The sequence below is a fragment of the Monodelphis domestica genome, chromosome 2 (assembly GCF_027887165.1).
Source record: "Monodelphis domestica isolate mMonDom1 chromosome 2, mMonDom1.pri, whole genome shotgun sequence".
NCBI lineage: Eukaryota > Metazoa > Chordata > Mammalia > Didelphimorphia > Didelphidae > Monodelphis > Monodelphis domestica.
The window spans coordinates 485,457,719-485,474,321 of record NC_077228.1 but is presented as its reverse complement, the minus strand read 5'-3'; the positions used below and the strand labels follow the sequence as shown (position 1 = coordinate 485,474,321).

At 36.0% G+C, this 16,603-nt stretch overlaps 1 protein-coding gene across 2 annotated transcripts in view; it reads left to right on the top strand.

The window, feature by feature from the left end:
* Positions 1-16,603, top strand: part of TRIM33 (tripartite motif containing 33) — a 191,403-nt gene that overhangs the window by 65,954 nt on the left and 108,846 nt on the right. For both annotated transcript variants that reach the window (XM_056819235.1, XM_056819236.1), the window contains exon 2: positions 9,138-9,256. In XM_056819235.1, coding sequence (XP_056675213.1) covers positions 9,138-9,256 — 119 coding nt within the window. The remainder of the gene's footprint in view (positions 1-9,137; positions 9,257-16,603) is intronic.

Sequence of the window (16,603 nt, the reverse complement as noted above, 5' to 3'; positions counted from 1 at the left end):
GTTCCCGGGATCTATCCTGTTGTTTGTTTTGAATTTTGGTGTCCTAGGAGCATACAGTTTGAGATTGGTTAGGAAGGGTTTCCGGAGATCTGAACTTTAGCTCTCTCTAAGCTGCCATCTTGACCAGAAGTCCATGATTTTTTTAAAAAAAATTTTTATTTGATCATTTCCAAGCATTATTCATTAGAGATAAAGATCATTTTCTTTTCCTCCCCTACCCCCCAAAGTCAACGCGTGATTCCACTGGGTTTCACATGTGTTCTTGATTCGAACCCATTTCCCTGTTGTTGGTATTCGCACTAGGGTGTTCATTTAGAGTCTCTTCTCAGTCATTTCCCCATACCCCCTGTAGTCAAGCAGTTGCTTTTCATTGGTGTTTTTACTCCTACAGTTTATCCTCTGCTTGTGGATAGTGTTTTTTAGATCCCTGCAAGTTGTTCTGGGACATTGCATTGACCCTAATGGAGAAGTCCATTACCTTCTATTGTACCACAGTCTATTAGTCTCTGTGTACAATATTTTCCTGGTTCTGGTCCTTTCGCTCTGCATCACTTCCTGGAGGTTGTTCCAGTCTCCATGGAATTCCTCCACTTTGTTATTCCTTTTAGCACAATAATATTCCATCACCAACATATACCACAATTTGTTCAGCCATTCCCCAATTGAAGGCATGAGACATGATTTTTGCATAAAAGATTCTTAACACCTTTTTCTCCCTTCCTACTATTGTACCGCATATATAATAATCCTTACTTTCTGTCATAGGAACAACTCTAATAAAATGGTAGAGCAAGAGCTTTCTGTAATTAAAGACAAGAAAGTATGTTCATACAGGTCCATAAACAGTTTGAGAGCTCCTTATTCAGCTCCTTCCTTGGACATCCCAAGACATCTTTAATTGGTAAATAGTAAATGAGGTTATCCATCAAGACTCAACTCTGTTCCCTGGGAAATATTGAGTAGTCACATTATTCCAGCAGGAAGAGCTTTATTATCTTCCTTATCTCCTAATCAGGTTTTATGAGAGGGGAACTATTCCTTGGAGTTCCCAAGAATGAAGGAATGAGTATAAAGCTTAAAGAATTGATTGGAGCCTCTAATTCAAAATTCAACTATAGTAATAACTCAGTATATATTAAAAATATCCTCTGAGACATCACCCTGTACTGTCAATGGCCCTCTTTGAAGATGAAGGACAAACAACTTGTTTATGTTAGTAGATAGTCTTTCATAGCCTTCCTCTTTTCTTTTCTCTTCAGTTTTTCATTATCTACTGGCACATTTTTTAATGCATACATATACCACTCTCTGATTTGTTTCTTGTGTCATCTGTACCTATTGCCTTATAGTGACTTATCTCCTTCTTTTACATAAATTTTTAGAAAAAGCTAAACTCATTACCTCTATTTTCTCTCCTCTCACTTCTTAGCCCTTTGAATTTTAACTTTTGACATCACTTAGCTGGAGCACCTGTTTTCAATTATTGCTGTTATTTTTGAGTTTTTAACCAAACTTTTTTAAATTACTTTCTTCAGTTTATCCTACCTTCCACTTCATAAAAAACCATCCTTGAGGGTGGGGGGGAAGCTGAGGAAAAAAAGCTGAGGAAACCTAACCAACGTATTGAAAAAGTCTGACATGCTATTTTCCATGCCCATAATCCCCCTTCTATGTAGAGAAATTGGGAGATAAATATGCCTTTTATCTCTTCTTTGGGTTAAACTTGTTCATTAAAATTTTATAGCATGAATTTTCTGTTTTATTGTTGTTTTTCAATTTGCATGTTTGTAGTCATTGTGTATATTGACTTCACAATTCTTCCATATTGCCTTATATTCTTCATGCTGATTTTTTTCTTGTATAGGAAAATTCCATTTTATTTATGTATCATAGGTTATTTTGCTGTTCACCACTTGATGTATAGATTTACTTTGTTTTTAGTTCTGGCTACTACAAATAGAATTTATGTAAATATTTTAATGTATAAATGACCTTTTGGTTTATCTTTGACCTCCTTGGGATCTTTTTCCAGTAGAATCTCTAGGTCAAAGAATATGGAATTTTAGTCACTTCATCTGTATAATACCAAATTGCTTTTCAGAGTGGCTAGAACACTATATAGTTCTAGCATTAGAACATTAATGTATCTATCGTTCCATAATAAAAAAAAATCAGAATGAAAAGGGAATTGCACTTTAAGACTTAAATTATATTATAAAGGAGTAAATATAAAGTGTTTACTTCTTAAAAACTAGAAAAGTAGAACCAATAGTAGAATAGATTAGATAAGAATCAGAAACAATTGAACTCAACCCAGTGTTGATATTTGTTCAATAAATTTGAGGACACAGATTACTGGGTAAATGACTTCATATTTGACAAGATTTGCTTGTCAAAAGTAGAAAGTAATTTGATAGAAATCAGATGTAGACCAACATCTTACACCATGTCACTAAGTAATATTAAAATATTTTGTCACCTGAATAACTTGTTTTTACCACAAAACTGTTAGAAGAGAATTAGATCAACTCATAATATGGCAAACCTAGATCCTCCTGTCTTATCTTGACTGGAAATGGCCCAGTCCTCCTGCCAAATTGGCAAATTGGAAGCCAAATTGAGACTGTTTAGTTCAGTCCTCCTTAAAGTAGATTCTTCTTCCTTTTTTTATCCTCTCTCATGTTGGTATTGGACTTAGCACAGATACTCCATTGACTTTAACCCATTAAAACTCAGAACTCCTAAGCTCAAATGATTTGCTGGTCTCAGCCTCCACAGTGGCAGAGATTACAGGTAAGTGCCACCAACCCCAGCTAGGTGGCAAATTGTTTTTTTAAGAAAAAAATTTTTTTTTTTTGCAAATGAAGATCTTAACCCCCCCATTTTCCCTTTCTATTCTTCTTCATTGAGAAAATAAGAAAAACAAAATCTCCTGATACAAATAATAATACAAATTCTTCAGTTGGTCATATTCCCCTAAAGTCTCATTTTGATCACCTCTCTATCAAAAGGTAGGTAGTTTTTTTTACCCTGAGTTTTTTTTTTTTAATTGTAGTTGGGCAGTATAGTCATCAGAGTTCTTACAATTCTCAAAATTGATTATCATTACAGTATTGCAAATTGTTCTTCTAACTTGGTTAAACTTGTCTATATTAGTTCAAATAAATCTTACCAGGTTTCTCTGAAACAGTCCTTTTCAAAATTTCTTACAGCACAAAAGTATTTCATCACATTTATATACTTGTTTGCCCCTTTCCCCCCAGTTCCCAACTCTTCTTCACCATAAAAAGAGCTAATATATTTTTCTGCACATGGGTAATTTTGCTCTTTCTTTGATTTCTTTAGGGTACAGACCTAGTACCTATCATTGGGTCAAACAAATTATGCATACATAATTTAATACCTTTTTTGGCATAGTTCCATATTGCTTTCCAGAATGGATGGACTGGTTCACAGTTCTAATAGTAATGAATCTGTTTCTGTATTAATGTATCTGTTTTCCAAAACTCATCTAGCATTTGTTATTTTCCTTTTTTGTTAACTTTGACAATCTGACAAGCCTGACGTAGAACATCAGAGTTGTTTTTAATTTGCATTTTTCTAATCGTATTTTACAGAGGAAGAAAAAATTGTGAGAAATAGCTTTAAAAAGTCAGAAATTAAGAGATTTTTTAATGAGTAAAAGAACACCTACTAAATTAGTTTATATTTTAAATAAATTAATGGGGCCATCCATATGTTTCAAATTGCCTCAATTCTGTCTGTTAACTTTTTGTTCTTAAATTGTTCTTAAAGATTCCTCTCATAGGGGATGCCCTTCAATTGTGGAATGGCTGAACAAATTGTGGTATATGTTGGTGATGGAATACTATTGTGCTCAAAGGAATAATAAAGTCGAGGAATTCCATGTGAACTGGAACAACCTCCAGGAAGTGATGCAGAGTGAAAGGAGCAGAGCCAAGAGAACATTGTACACAGATACACTGTGGTACAATGGAATGTAATGGACTTTTCCATTGGTGGCAGTGCAGTGGTCCTGAACAACCCAGAGGGATCTATGAGAAAGAACACTATCCACATTCAGAGGAAGAACTGTGGGAGGAAAAACACTGAAGAAAAACTACTGCTTGATTACCTGGGTTGAGGGGGATATGATTGGGGATGTAGACTCTGAATGAACATCCTAGTGCAAACATCAACAGAATGGAAATAGGTTCTGATCAAGGACACATGTAAAACCTATTGGAATTGTGGAATTGTGTGTCAGCTACAGGAAAGGCGAGGGGAGGGGAGGGAGGAATAGAATATGATTTTTGTAACCAAGGAATAATGTTTGAAATTGACCAAATAAAATTTAAAAATAAAAATAAATAAAGAAGCTAGCAAATCATTATTTAAAAAAAAAATTCCTCTCATTGCCTCCCCCTCTCCCCCCAAACACATGTCTTTATTTTTGCAGTTGGGTTGTATGGGGGCAGAGAGAAGTTTAATAGAAAAAATTGATATCAACTGCATACAGATAAAATGCAAATAATCTCATAATGAAGGCACTGTTAATGATCTTATATTAAGTAATATATGTATCAAGAGGAAAACAAGAATTCCATTTTTAACGTTTGAAGGTAATGAAATTATGATGTCTGGTCAAATTTCTTTTTTCCCCTTTTTAAAAAAATCACTCCCCACTGGTGATCCTCCCCCACAATTTAAAAAAAGTTTGAGTTCTAAATTCTTTCCCTTCTTTAATTCCCTCCCTCCCTCCCTACCTTCCTTCCTCCCTCCCTCCCTGAGACTGGAAGCAATCTAATACAGATTTTGCCTGTGCAGTCGCATAAAACATTATTCCATATTTAGTCATTTTGTAGAAGAGATCTCAAAAGAGAAAGAAAGCAAAATATGGTATACAATTGTCCCTTACTATATTGTGGTTCACTTATTGTGACTTCACTGTATTGTGGGTTTTAAAAAAAAAATTTAATTCTGTATCATGGAGTTTTTGCTATATCATGTTTTAGTTTTTGTTTGTTTGTTTGTTTTTTTGTAAGAAAACACCAGTTTATTGAATGAAAAATGCAACAGCAACTCCCTCCCTACCAACGTCCCAACTAAGAGAGTAGCTGAACCCTGTCAAGGCCCTTGGACAGTAGGACTGAGTAAAAGGACCTGGGCCATTGGAGGGCTAAGATTGAAAAATTACTTTCTGTTCAGACCTCTGAGATAGGGATGAGCTTGGGGGCAGGAAGGGGCTCTCAGTAGGCAGAACACTGACTAGAGGACCACGGCCTATAGCCCTAGCACCTGGAGTTCAATCCCATCTTCAGGGTGGGAGATGGGGAAGCTAGGACTCAGATGTGAGTCCGCCATGAGGAGGAATGAGTCCTTTGGGCACGCAGCCAGGCTGGGGCAAGAACAAAGGTTGGAGGGATGCTTTCAGGGACTCGCCCAATCTGGGAGGTTGCCCACAGAAGGGGTGCTGGACTGGGCTGGAATGTGGGTGGACAGGAGTGTTGGGAGCAGAGAAGCCAGAGGGGGACAGGGGGAATCACACTGAATGAAGAGGAGAGAGCAGGCCAGAGCAGGGTGGCAGGAGCAGAAACCAATGAATTCTTGAAGACACATGCACAGCATCAGTGGGACACTTCCGAGGACACCAGGGATGCTGGGCAGGGCCCCTAAAAGTGGGGCCCAGGGAGAGGGACCCTTCGCTATCATGCCCAGTTGGCCAGGAGACAGGCTCGGCTGCCCTGACTTCCCCTTTCATGCTGGAGACCAGCCAGCTCCATCCCTTTTACTTCAGGCCATTCCTTCTGTCCCCCATTGGGTAAGTCAAGTTGACTTGAGACAGAGATGATGTTCCTGGGATGGGGTGAGGGTGGGGTTGAACTACTAACAAACAAGTGGGGCCCCATGGGTGTCCCCCACCAACTCCGTGTTCTGTATCCTGGGTGCTGATTGGCTCAGTGACTGTATGTAGCACTGGTCTGTTTGCTCTCCTGCTACTTGGTGGATTTTTCAGTTATCGTGGGGGTGGGGGGTTGTCTGGCACGTAACTCCTGTGATAGGTGAGGGATCACTGTATTTCAGTTTGTCTTCAGACTATGTTAATTCTTTCTTGGAGAACAGATGGCATTTTTCATCACGAGTCCCTGGGATTGTCTTGGTTGAGAATAACTAGGCCATTCACAGTTGTTTCTAAAAAAATATTGCTGTCCGTATATAATGTTCTTTTGGTTTTTCTCACTTCACTTTGCATCAGTTCATGTGAATGCACATTTTCTAAAATGATACTGTCATTTCTTAAAGCACAATAGTATTCCATAACTATCTCATACTACAACTTGTTCAAGCATTCCTCAGTTGATGGACAGTCTTTTAATTTCCAATTCTTTGTTACTACAAAAAAACCTGCAACAAATATTTTTGTACAAATAGGTCCCTTATTTTTAAAATTTTGGGGGGGTACAAATCTAGTAATGTTATTGATTTATCTAAGGGTATGTATAGTTTGAAATTCATTGAGTATAATTCCAAATTGCTCTGGTAAAATCATATTGCAACACCATCAACATTGTATCAGTGTCCCAATTTTCTTATATCCTCTCCAACGTTTATCATCTTCCCCAACTGTCATAATTTAGTCAGTCTGATTGGTTTGAGGTAGTACCTCAAAGTTTCTTTCATTTTCTTTTCTCTAATCAAGAGTGATTTAGATTTAGAGCATTTTAAAAAATATTATTAAGTTTAATTTTTTTATCTGAAAACTGCCCATTAATATCCTTTGATCATTTATCAATTGGAGGATGACTTATTTTTATAAATTCAACTTAGTTCTCTGTATATTTGAGAAATGAGACCTTTTTCAGAGATACTTGCTACAAAATTTTTCCCTCCGGCTTTCTGCTTTGCTTCTAATCTTGGTTGTATTGGTTTTGTTGGGGGGGGGGGGGATAAATAAATAAATAAAATAATTAATTTATATGATATGAAATACTTTAATGTAATCAAAATTATCCATTTCATATTTTATACTATCTTATTTGTTCCTGAATTCTTCCCTTGTTTTGACAGATAATCTTATTCCATGCTCCCTTTAAATTTATATCATGTACTCATGTTGACTTTATATTGGTATAGAGTATGAGATATTTGTCTATTCCCAGTTTTTGCCATACCATTTTCCAATTTTACTATCAGCTTTTGTCGTGTAATGAATTCTTATCCCCAAAGATAAGTCTTTTGATTTGTCAAACACTAAGTTGCTATGGTAATTTATTACTATATTTTATGTACCTTATCTATACCATTGATACTTCTTAGCCAATACTGGATTGTGTAAGAATAATTTTAGTGTTTTGACTTAAAATCTAAATAAGTGGTCACCATGGGAAATTCCCAAATATGAAAAATGCCCAAGTCAGCTGGGGATTTATGGAGATTTTACTATGAAGGAATTAAGGGAAGGAGAGAGAAAGAGAATTAATCTAAACTGCTCTGGCTTAGGCTAGGCCTAGGCCAAAGTGGCCTCCATGACCCTAAGGGAGAAGGAGTCAGTCTTATCACTCACCACAAGACTGTCTCCAAGCAAGCTCCAGTCCTCCACTGAATCTCCTGAACTGAGTTCAAAATCCAACTCCACTCCGAACTCCAAACTCAATTGCCTCCTGACTTTTTACCCCTTCCTTTTAAAGAAATTTTCTCTTATGTCATCTCCACTAAACTTTTACTTCTACCAATCACAGTAGATGCTTTTCCCCAGTAGTGCCCATTCTTAGTTTTTACCACTCTTTAGTTCACACCTTCTCTGGTTAGATTATATCTTCTGAGTACTTCACACCTCTTTGTTAAGCTTGCCTTTTGTAAGTTACTTGACCTTTTTGTGATTAATTTAACCATTACAGGTACTTAACATCTTTTTGTATTAGATCTAAAAATAGACCTATCTTAAGGTTCTAGCTTCACTATAAGGTATGAGTTAAGTATCTTCATTGTTCAATCAGGAGTTTACAACTTTATCTTCCCCTAAAGTATGTCTAATTAGGGTGGAGTAATTTTAAAAGTTCCCAATACATTCCTGATTCTTGTTAGACCAAGTATCTCCATTGTTACAATAAGGGAATAAATCTTCTAAAGTACAGTTTGAGTACTTTTTAAGATTCACAATTGTTTTGATGATTACTGCTTTGTAATAGAGTTTGAGATCAGGGACTTCTTTGCCAACTTCCTTCACATTTTTTTTCCATTGATTCCCTTGATATTTTTGCTGGTCAGATTTCTTAAAGAACTTAGAACATTCAATAGATGTCTTCTGAAATATGGATGTAAAATTAGATTAAAATATAAAAATAGTAAGACATGAATTAACAACATTTAATTTTTTTAACTTTTCATATAATTTTGTAAGGGCTTTGGTTTCAAGTTCTAATTATTCTATAACTGTTAATTTTGGGCTGGGGCAAACCAGTCAAAAATTGTTCACAAATTGTCTTTTAAAGCCAAATTCAATTAGAGAGAAAAGGGGAGTACTTGTGGTAGCTTCTTGCTTTAACTGATGCTCTAAAAGGACTGCAGGGGTTATCATCATTCTCTCATTTTTCCTAATTTGGCCTGGTTACCTTGCCATGGTTTAATTCTGATTTTCTAATGTGATTTCACAGAGAATACAAATGATCAAATATATATATATAGAATGAATTAATGGATAAAACCACTCTTGATATAGAGGTAATCATAGTATGGATAGGTGATTGAGGATAGTGTATTTTGTAGATCTGAATCATTGCCCATATCTACTTTTAATAATACTGTCTGAGAGTGGCAGAATAAAAGCCAGAGATGGGAATAATTTTTCCTAATTGCTTAAGTATTTTTGTTGTTTTGAGAAAAGAGTATTCATTTTGGTTTTTCATTTTGAGTTTGTTATAATTTCCATCAAGTAACATATTCTTTGACAAATCGTCATATCCAGCTACACTATCTTAAAAATGCCATGTCTCTTTTCCTCCTTATAGATATAGGAAAATATATATTGGAATCACTTTTGGTTTCTTTAATTCAGTAAGCAGGTTATCTTTGTGATTATAGTGAAATATGTTTGTATTATAGCATATTTACATTAATGCTTTCATTATCTTTTGCAGTTGGAGTAATACGATGTCCAATATGCCGCCAAGAATGCAGACAGATAGATCTTGTTGATAATTACTTTGTGAAAGATACATCTGAAGCACCTAGCAGCTCTGATGAAAAGTCTGAACAGGTAGACTTATTACTTTATTTTATTTTCTCATGTCTTAACATCAAAATTGTGAATATTGTCTATATTTGTTATGTGACTAATTTCATGAGCAGGAGTGGACAGTCTTTTATAATTAAGACTTTTAGTTTCATTCAGTACTTATAGACATACTCAAATGAACAGAACCAAGATAATATTTTATACTGTAAGTGACATTGTTAAAAGGAATAATTTAAGAACTCTCATCAGTGAATTGGCCAACCATGATTTCAGAGGAACAATGATCAAGAATGCTACCCACCTCCCAATAGAGGTTACTGAACTCAATAGACAGAATGAAATGTGTTTTTGGCCTTGCTATACTCTGCATTTTTGTTACAAGGATTTTGTTTTCCTTTTTTTTCTTGCCCCAAGTATTGGTTTGGAGATTTGAGGGATAGAACATCCCTCAAAGTTGGATAGTTGGAAAAAGGATAAAACTCAATTAAAAAAAAATAGAGTACATAATTAGCTAAAATTCCATTACCAGGGGCAGCTGGGTGGCTCAGTGGATTGAGAGCCAGGCCTAGAGATGGGAGGTCCTAGGTTCAAATCTGGCCTCAGCTACTTCCTAGCTGTGTGACCCTGGGCAAGTCACTTGACCCCCATTGCCTAGCCCTTGCCACTCTTCTGCCTTGGAGCTATTGACTCCAAGATGGAAGGTAAGGTTTTAAAAAAACAAACAAACAAATAAATAAATAAAAATAAAATTCCATTACCAATTACACTAGTGAGATCATCCAAATATATGACAGAAATGCATGCTTAAATACAAAGCTCTAAATCAGATAAAAAGGATCCTTCTATATAACTCTATAGCCGCTGCCCTGAAGCATGATAAAGAAAGCATTTAGGAAAAACCTTAATCTCCACCACCTCTAATCCATTTAGAAATATAATAGAGAAGGAGCTTCTCCCTGGCACACTGTACTAGTATAGAACTACAGTACAGTCATTGCATGCAGGAATATCGGTATATTTTAGCATCCAGATTTAATTTCTAGTTTGGGACCGAGTTGAAAGAGACAGCAGAACCTTGGCATTAGCCCTACCAAGGAGTGTGGGAATTAGCATAACCTGGATCCAGTGTAAAATTCCACTGGATAACTCAGTGGAATGGCTTTTAGTTTCTCCCAGTGCTATGGACTAGAACTTTACCATTTATCCCTAGTCATAAATAAAAAGAAAGAAATCCTACTACTATGAGGAAATATTATTGATTAAGAGGACCCTAAGATTAAATTTTATGAGAAAATCTACAATAATTTTGACTAGAATAAGAATATAAATGAAACACACATTATTTCCAAGAATAGATGGAAGAAATGAAAGAAGAGTTGTATCAGTAAATAAAACTGGAATTAAAGCTCTTGAGAAAAAACTTCTAAGTTGAATAAGTAGCTTAAAATAATATTTGGAACATCTTACTTAAAAAATGAACCACTTAAAAAAAAAAGAATGAATGAAGGGCAGCTAGATGACTTTGTGGATTGAGAGCCAGGCTTAGAAACAGGAGGTCCTGGGTTTATATGTTGCCCAGACATTTCCTGACTCTGTGGCCTAGGGCAAGTAACTTAACCCTCATTGTGTATCCTTTATGGCTCTTCTGCCAAGAAACCAATACTTAGTATTGATTCCAAGAAAGAAGGTGATATGGGTTTAAAAAAACAAAATAAAACAAAAAACAGAGTGGGCCATAGAGAACTCAATATCTATTGACAACATATATAAAAATAAGATTACCCCCCTTCTCTACCTCCACCCCCATTAGAAGATCATATAAGCAAGCATACTATCAAAATTAGCCTACCTGAAAGCAGATTGAGAAGAGAGAATTTAAGGTTCATGAGATCACTAAAAACCACTACAAAAAAAAAAAAACCTAGATACTATAAGAAATTATTTTTATTTTTATTTTTATTTTATTTAATTAGATGATTTAGAATAATTTTCCATGGTTACAAGACTTATATTCCTTCCCTCTCCTCCCCCTACTCTCCTCCCGTATCTGACGTACAATTCCACTGAGTTTAACATGTGCCATCCATCAAGACATATTTCCATATTATTAATATTTGCACTTGGGTGATCTTGTAGAGTCCACTTTCCCAGTCATAGCCCCACTGACCCATGTGATCAAGCAGTTGCTTTTCTTCTGTTTTTCTTTTCCCACAGTTCTCCTTTGGATGTGGATAGTGTTCTTTCTCATATGTCCCTCGGAATAGTTCTGGATCATAGCATTGCTACTAGTAGAGAAGTCCATTACATTTGGTTTTACCACAGTGTATCAGTCTCTGTGTACAATGTTCTCCTGGTTCTGCTCTTCTCACTCTGCATCAATTCCTGAAGGTCATTCCAGTTGTTACAAGGGAATCACTTTAAAAGACTGATATATATTAATTTAAGGTCGCCAAGGAATCAGCTATGTAATTCCTAAATGAAAACTTAAGTCAGCCGTCAATCTTTTGTGGAGTTTAATTACAATAGGAGGAAGAAAGGAATTAGAGAGAGAGAGAGAGAAAAGGGAGAGAAGGAAATAAGGCTTAAATACCCCTTCTGTTTAGGCTGGGCCAAAAGGCCCAAGCCCTTAGATAGCTGGGGCAAAGAAAAGAGATCAGTCCCTATTACTCACGTGACCAAAATGGAGAAACAGTCTCAGAGGCCCCCACCTTCAGCTTCCTTCAGAGCAAGCTTCTCAGAGTACCCCGCAACTACTTCCACAAACTCCTCAACCACCACAAGTCTTCAGTCTTCCTATCTTTAAGGAAACCATCCAAGTTGCCTCCCCTCAGTTCTCACATCTACCAATCACTGTCCATCCATTTCCCTGTGCCAATGGAGGCTCTAGCTTAACCCAGGACCGCCCAGAGGCTTTGCACATGTCTGTTGAAGGTCATATTTTCAAATGATTAAATCTTTGCTCCTTTGCTACAGCCCTTTCTAAATCCTGTTAACCTGAGTAGGGTAGAGATTGGAATAATTAAATTTTGATCTAGGCTGCAGCCCTTACTCAATCCTGTTAGGACTGAATAGGGTGGAGATTGATTCCAAGTATCTCCATTGTATCAATTCTAAAATCAATCATGACTCAAAGAAATTCCTGTTCTATGCTTAAGCATAGGTCAAAGTCCTTTCCATTGTTCAGCAAAAGGTTTCTGTCCTAAAGTAATCTGAAGAAGGGAAGAGAAGGATCCTCCCATGCCAATGGGGTTCCCATTCCAATAGACTATCAGTAAGAAATTTTCCAAGTATGAAATATCCCAATGGTGAAATTTCCAACATTTATAAGTCTAAGGAATTTTAAGGTTTACACAGTTCACATGGAATTTTTCCACTTTATTTGGAGCACAATAGTATTCCATCACCAACAGATACCACAATTTATTCAGCCATTCCCCAATTGGAGGGGGGCATCCCCTCATTTTCCAATTTTTTGCCACCACAAACTATGTGGCTATGAATATTCTTGTACAAGTCTTTTTTCCTTATTATCTCTTTGGGGTACAAACCTAGCAGTGCTATGGTTGGATCAAAGGGCAGGCAGTCTTTTATCGCCCTTTAGGCATAGTTCCAAATTGACTTCCAGAATGGTTGGATCAATTCACAACTCTATCAGCAATGCATTAGTCCCGACTTTGCCACATCCCCTTCAAAATTCATTACTTTCCTTTGCTGTCATGTTAGTCAATCTGCTAGGTGTGAGGTGATGCCTCAGAGTTGTTTTGATTTGCATTTCTTTGATGATAAGAGATTTAGAACATTTTTTTCATGTGCTAACAGTTTTGATTTCTTTATCTGAAAATTGCCTCTTCATTTCTCTTTCCCATTTATCAACTGGGGAATGGCTTGATTTTTTTTGTACAATTGATTTAGTTCCTTATAAATTTGAGTGAAGGGACCTTTGTCAGAGGTAAGAAATTATTTTTTTAAATAACTTTGAACTACTACAAAGTAATAATATATTGAATTCATAGGTCATTGATTGAAAATAACTTCAAATTTAAAATACCGAAAATGGCCAAACTTCTGAGTTCACAGTTCTTAAGAAAAAAAAGGAAGCAATTAGTTTCTCCAGGAGCCAGGAAAGGAGTCAACCTTTTCATTCACCCATGTGGTAGTCCAAAGGGAAAATCCAAGAGCCAGTCTTACCAGAAGCAGTTCAAGCCGAGGTCCCCAAGCCAGAGCTCCTCCAAGGCCAAGTTCAAAGGAAAAAAGTGTGTTTGGACATGAAGATCAGGGTTTTTATAGTGCTTTTTCCATGTCCCTTCCTGTCCCTTCCTCCACTCTACAGGGATCAGTTGCCATCTATAACTTTGCTTAGGACTCCCTAGAGGGCAGACAGTTGTTTCTGAGTTGTCACCCACTTTAGCATGTAGGTAGCAGACCTACCCCACTTAGGTATTAAGGAGAGGGGAGAGTTAATCCCATATCCAGTTTTGTATAATATTGCATCATTCAATTTTGATTACTTTTTGTTCTTATTTACATTACTGTAATCATTGTTTTCCTTTTTATTGTTCACTTTGCATCATTTTCCAGTATATTAATACAATAATAGTACAGGTACATTCATGTGCTTCCATTTGTTCTGTATTTATATCTGTCATCTAGAATTTGAGCCTAGTGGAAACATTATTGAATCAAAGGATACTCATTTTAGTGATTGGGGTAGGAGTAGGAGTAGACAAGTCACATTTCCAAATTCCAGAATATTTCAACTACTTCACAGATTCTACCAATGGTATATTTAGAGTATTTGTCTCTGTACCCCCTTGCATTTGTCATTTTACTTTTTTAATCATCAGTATCAATCTGATGGCCCCGGAGTAGACATTCTACTTTTTTCTCTTATTATTTGGAGCATTTATATGGTTGTTGATAGCTTACATTTCTTTAGGGAACTGATTCTAAATATCTACTTAGGATTTTTCTTTTGGATATTGACTCATTTTCTTATATTTCTATTAATCTATGCTTTATAAATATCAAATCTTTATCCAATAAATCTGGGGCAAAATTTATTAACTAACTTTTTTCTTAAAATTCTAACAGAATTGGTTTTGTAAAGCTTTTTCAATTTCATGTAATCACTATTAGTCATTTAATCATAACTCATTTTGATAAAGCTCTTCCCCTTTCTGTAGTTGTGAATTTATTTGTAACTAATTTATTTATAAAGTGATGTTTTGATACTTGGGTCTTAAATCCATTTGATGTTTTCTGTGTTCAAATTTGGGCCTAATCTAATTTCTGCCAGATTGCAGTCCAATTTTCCTAACAGTTTTTTTTTTTTAATTAAATGTGGTTTTTGTCAAAGTAGTTGGAATTCCAGGGTTTATCACATTCAGTCCCAGTCTCTCTTAATACTGGATCCATCCCTCTGAGATTACTTCCAGTTTTACGGTCAGTGTTTTTTTTTTTTGTTGTTTGTTTGTTTGTTTGTTTGTTTGCTTTTAATTAAATTTTAAAAAATTTAAAATTTAACCATTCTGACTGGGTCCACTACAGACATATATTACATACCTTTAACTGGGCCCTCAGTGCTGCAATCCTACTATATCTTTCTCATCAGCTCGCTATGTCATTCTCCACAATGTCTCTTCCAAACCCTCTTCAAAACTCCAGTAACTCCTTCCCAGACCCTCAGCTAAGAACCTTGGCTCATGTTTTGCAGAAAAAATTAAAGCTATTGACTATGAACTTCCTCTTCTCCTCTCTTCTTTCTTGTCACTCGGCTACTTTCTGTCTGATTCTCTTCCCTTACCTTTGTCTCACATAATTGAAGAGCCCCTATTTCTTACTTAGTCTAGCCCTTCTACTTGTTCAAATAATCCCATCCCACCCTGTCCCTTCCAGCAAATTAGATTGCCTTCTCTCTCATTTCTACTCTTTCACTTATTTTCAATCCTCTCTACTTGTTTATCTTCTGCTACCAACAAACACGTCCATGACTCCCCTGTCCTGAAAAAACTCACATCATTTTTCCTTTTCTGTTATCCTCCTATATCAGTTCTGCCCTTTGTAGGGTAGCTTAAACTCAATAGTAATCTATAATAGGTGCCTCTTCTTTTCCTCTGTGCATACTCTATTCATCCTTTATAATCTGGTTTCTGGTACTATGGTTCTGCTGAAACTGTTCTGTCCAAAGTTAATTGTCACCTCCAAGGCCTTTTCTCTGACCTTTTTCTCCTCAATCTCTCTGTAGCCTTTGATGTCGTTTATCATTCTCTTCCTGAATATCCTCTTTTCTTTGTGATTTTGGTACACCATTTTATCTGATCACTCCTTCTCTATCTCCTTTTCTGGATCTTCTTCCAGATTATAGTTTTTAGCCATATATGTCTTTTTAGGATTCTGACTTGTTCCCTTTATACTACTTTACTTGGTGTTCATCAAATCTATCTATCCTCCCCCAAACTCTTTGCTGACTTCCAATCTTATATCTCCAGTTGCTTTTCAGACATCTTGAACTGGATGTCCAATAGACCTCTTAAACTCAGTGTATCCAAAAAAGAATTCATCCTTCTACCCAAACCCTCCCTCCACTCTCTTCTTTTTCTTTTTTTAATAGAAAATAGTACCATCTTCCCATCCCTCAGGCTTACAATTTAAGAATTGTAAGGAATCTTGTATTCTTCACTATTTTCCCACTTCCTCATATCTAATCTGTTGCTAAAAGCTGTCCATTTCACCTTTTCAACATCTCCCAAATATACTACCTTCTTTTCTTTGACACTGCCACCATTCTAGTGCAGGTCTATATCTCCTCACACTTATATTATTGTAGTAGCCTGTTGATGAGTCTGTTTGTCTTTGTCATCTCTAGAACTTTCTCTCTGACTGCCCTGGTTTCCTTTAAGTCCCAAGTAATATTTCTTTTTCTATTTGAAAGCCTTTCCTATCTCCTTAATTTCAGTGAGTTTCCCTCTAATTATCTCCTATATAAATAATTTGCTTAGTGTGTATTTGTTTTCATGTTGACTCTCTCATTCCATTGTAAGATTCTTGAAGGCTAGGGCTCCCTTTTGCCATTTTTTGTTATCCCTAGAGCTTATCACAGTGCCTGCCATATAGATACGTAATAAATGTTGATTGATTGATTAAATAATTATTTACTTGCTTTGAATGTTTCTGACTTCATGTCCCTAGTATTTAGTGTTAAGATTAAAATTGCGAAACTGTGGCAGATAAAAATTAGTTTCTCTGCTAAAAGTATTATATTTTTAGAGGTTTATTTAAGTTTAAGAAATAAATAAAATACAAAATAAGAAAGCACGTGTCTAGGCCCAGAGAGCCCATTCACAACCACTCACATCTTGCCTGCTAGGT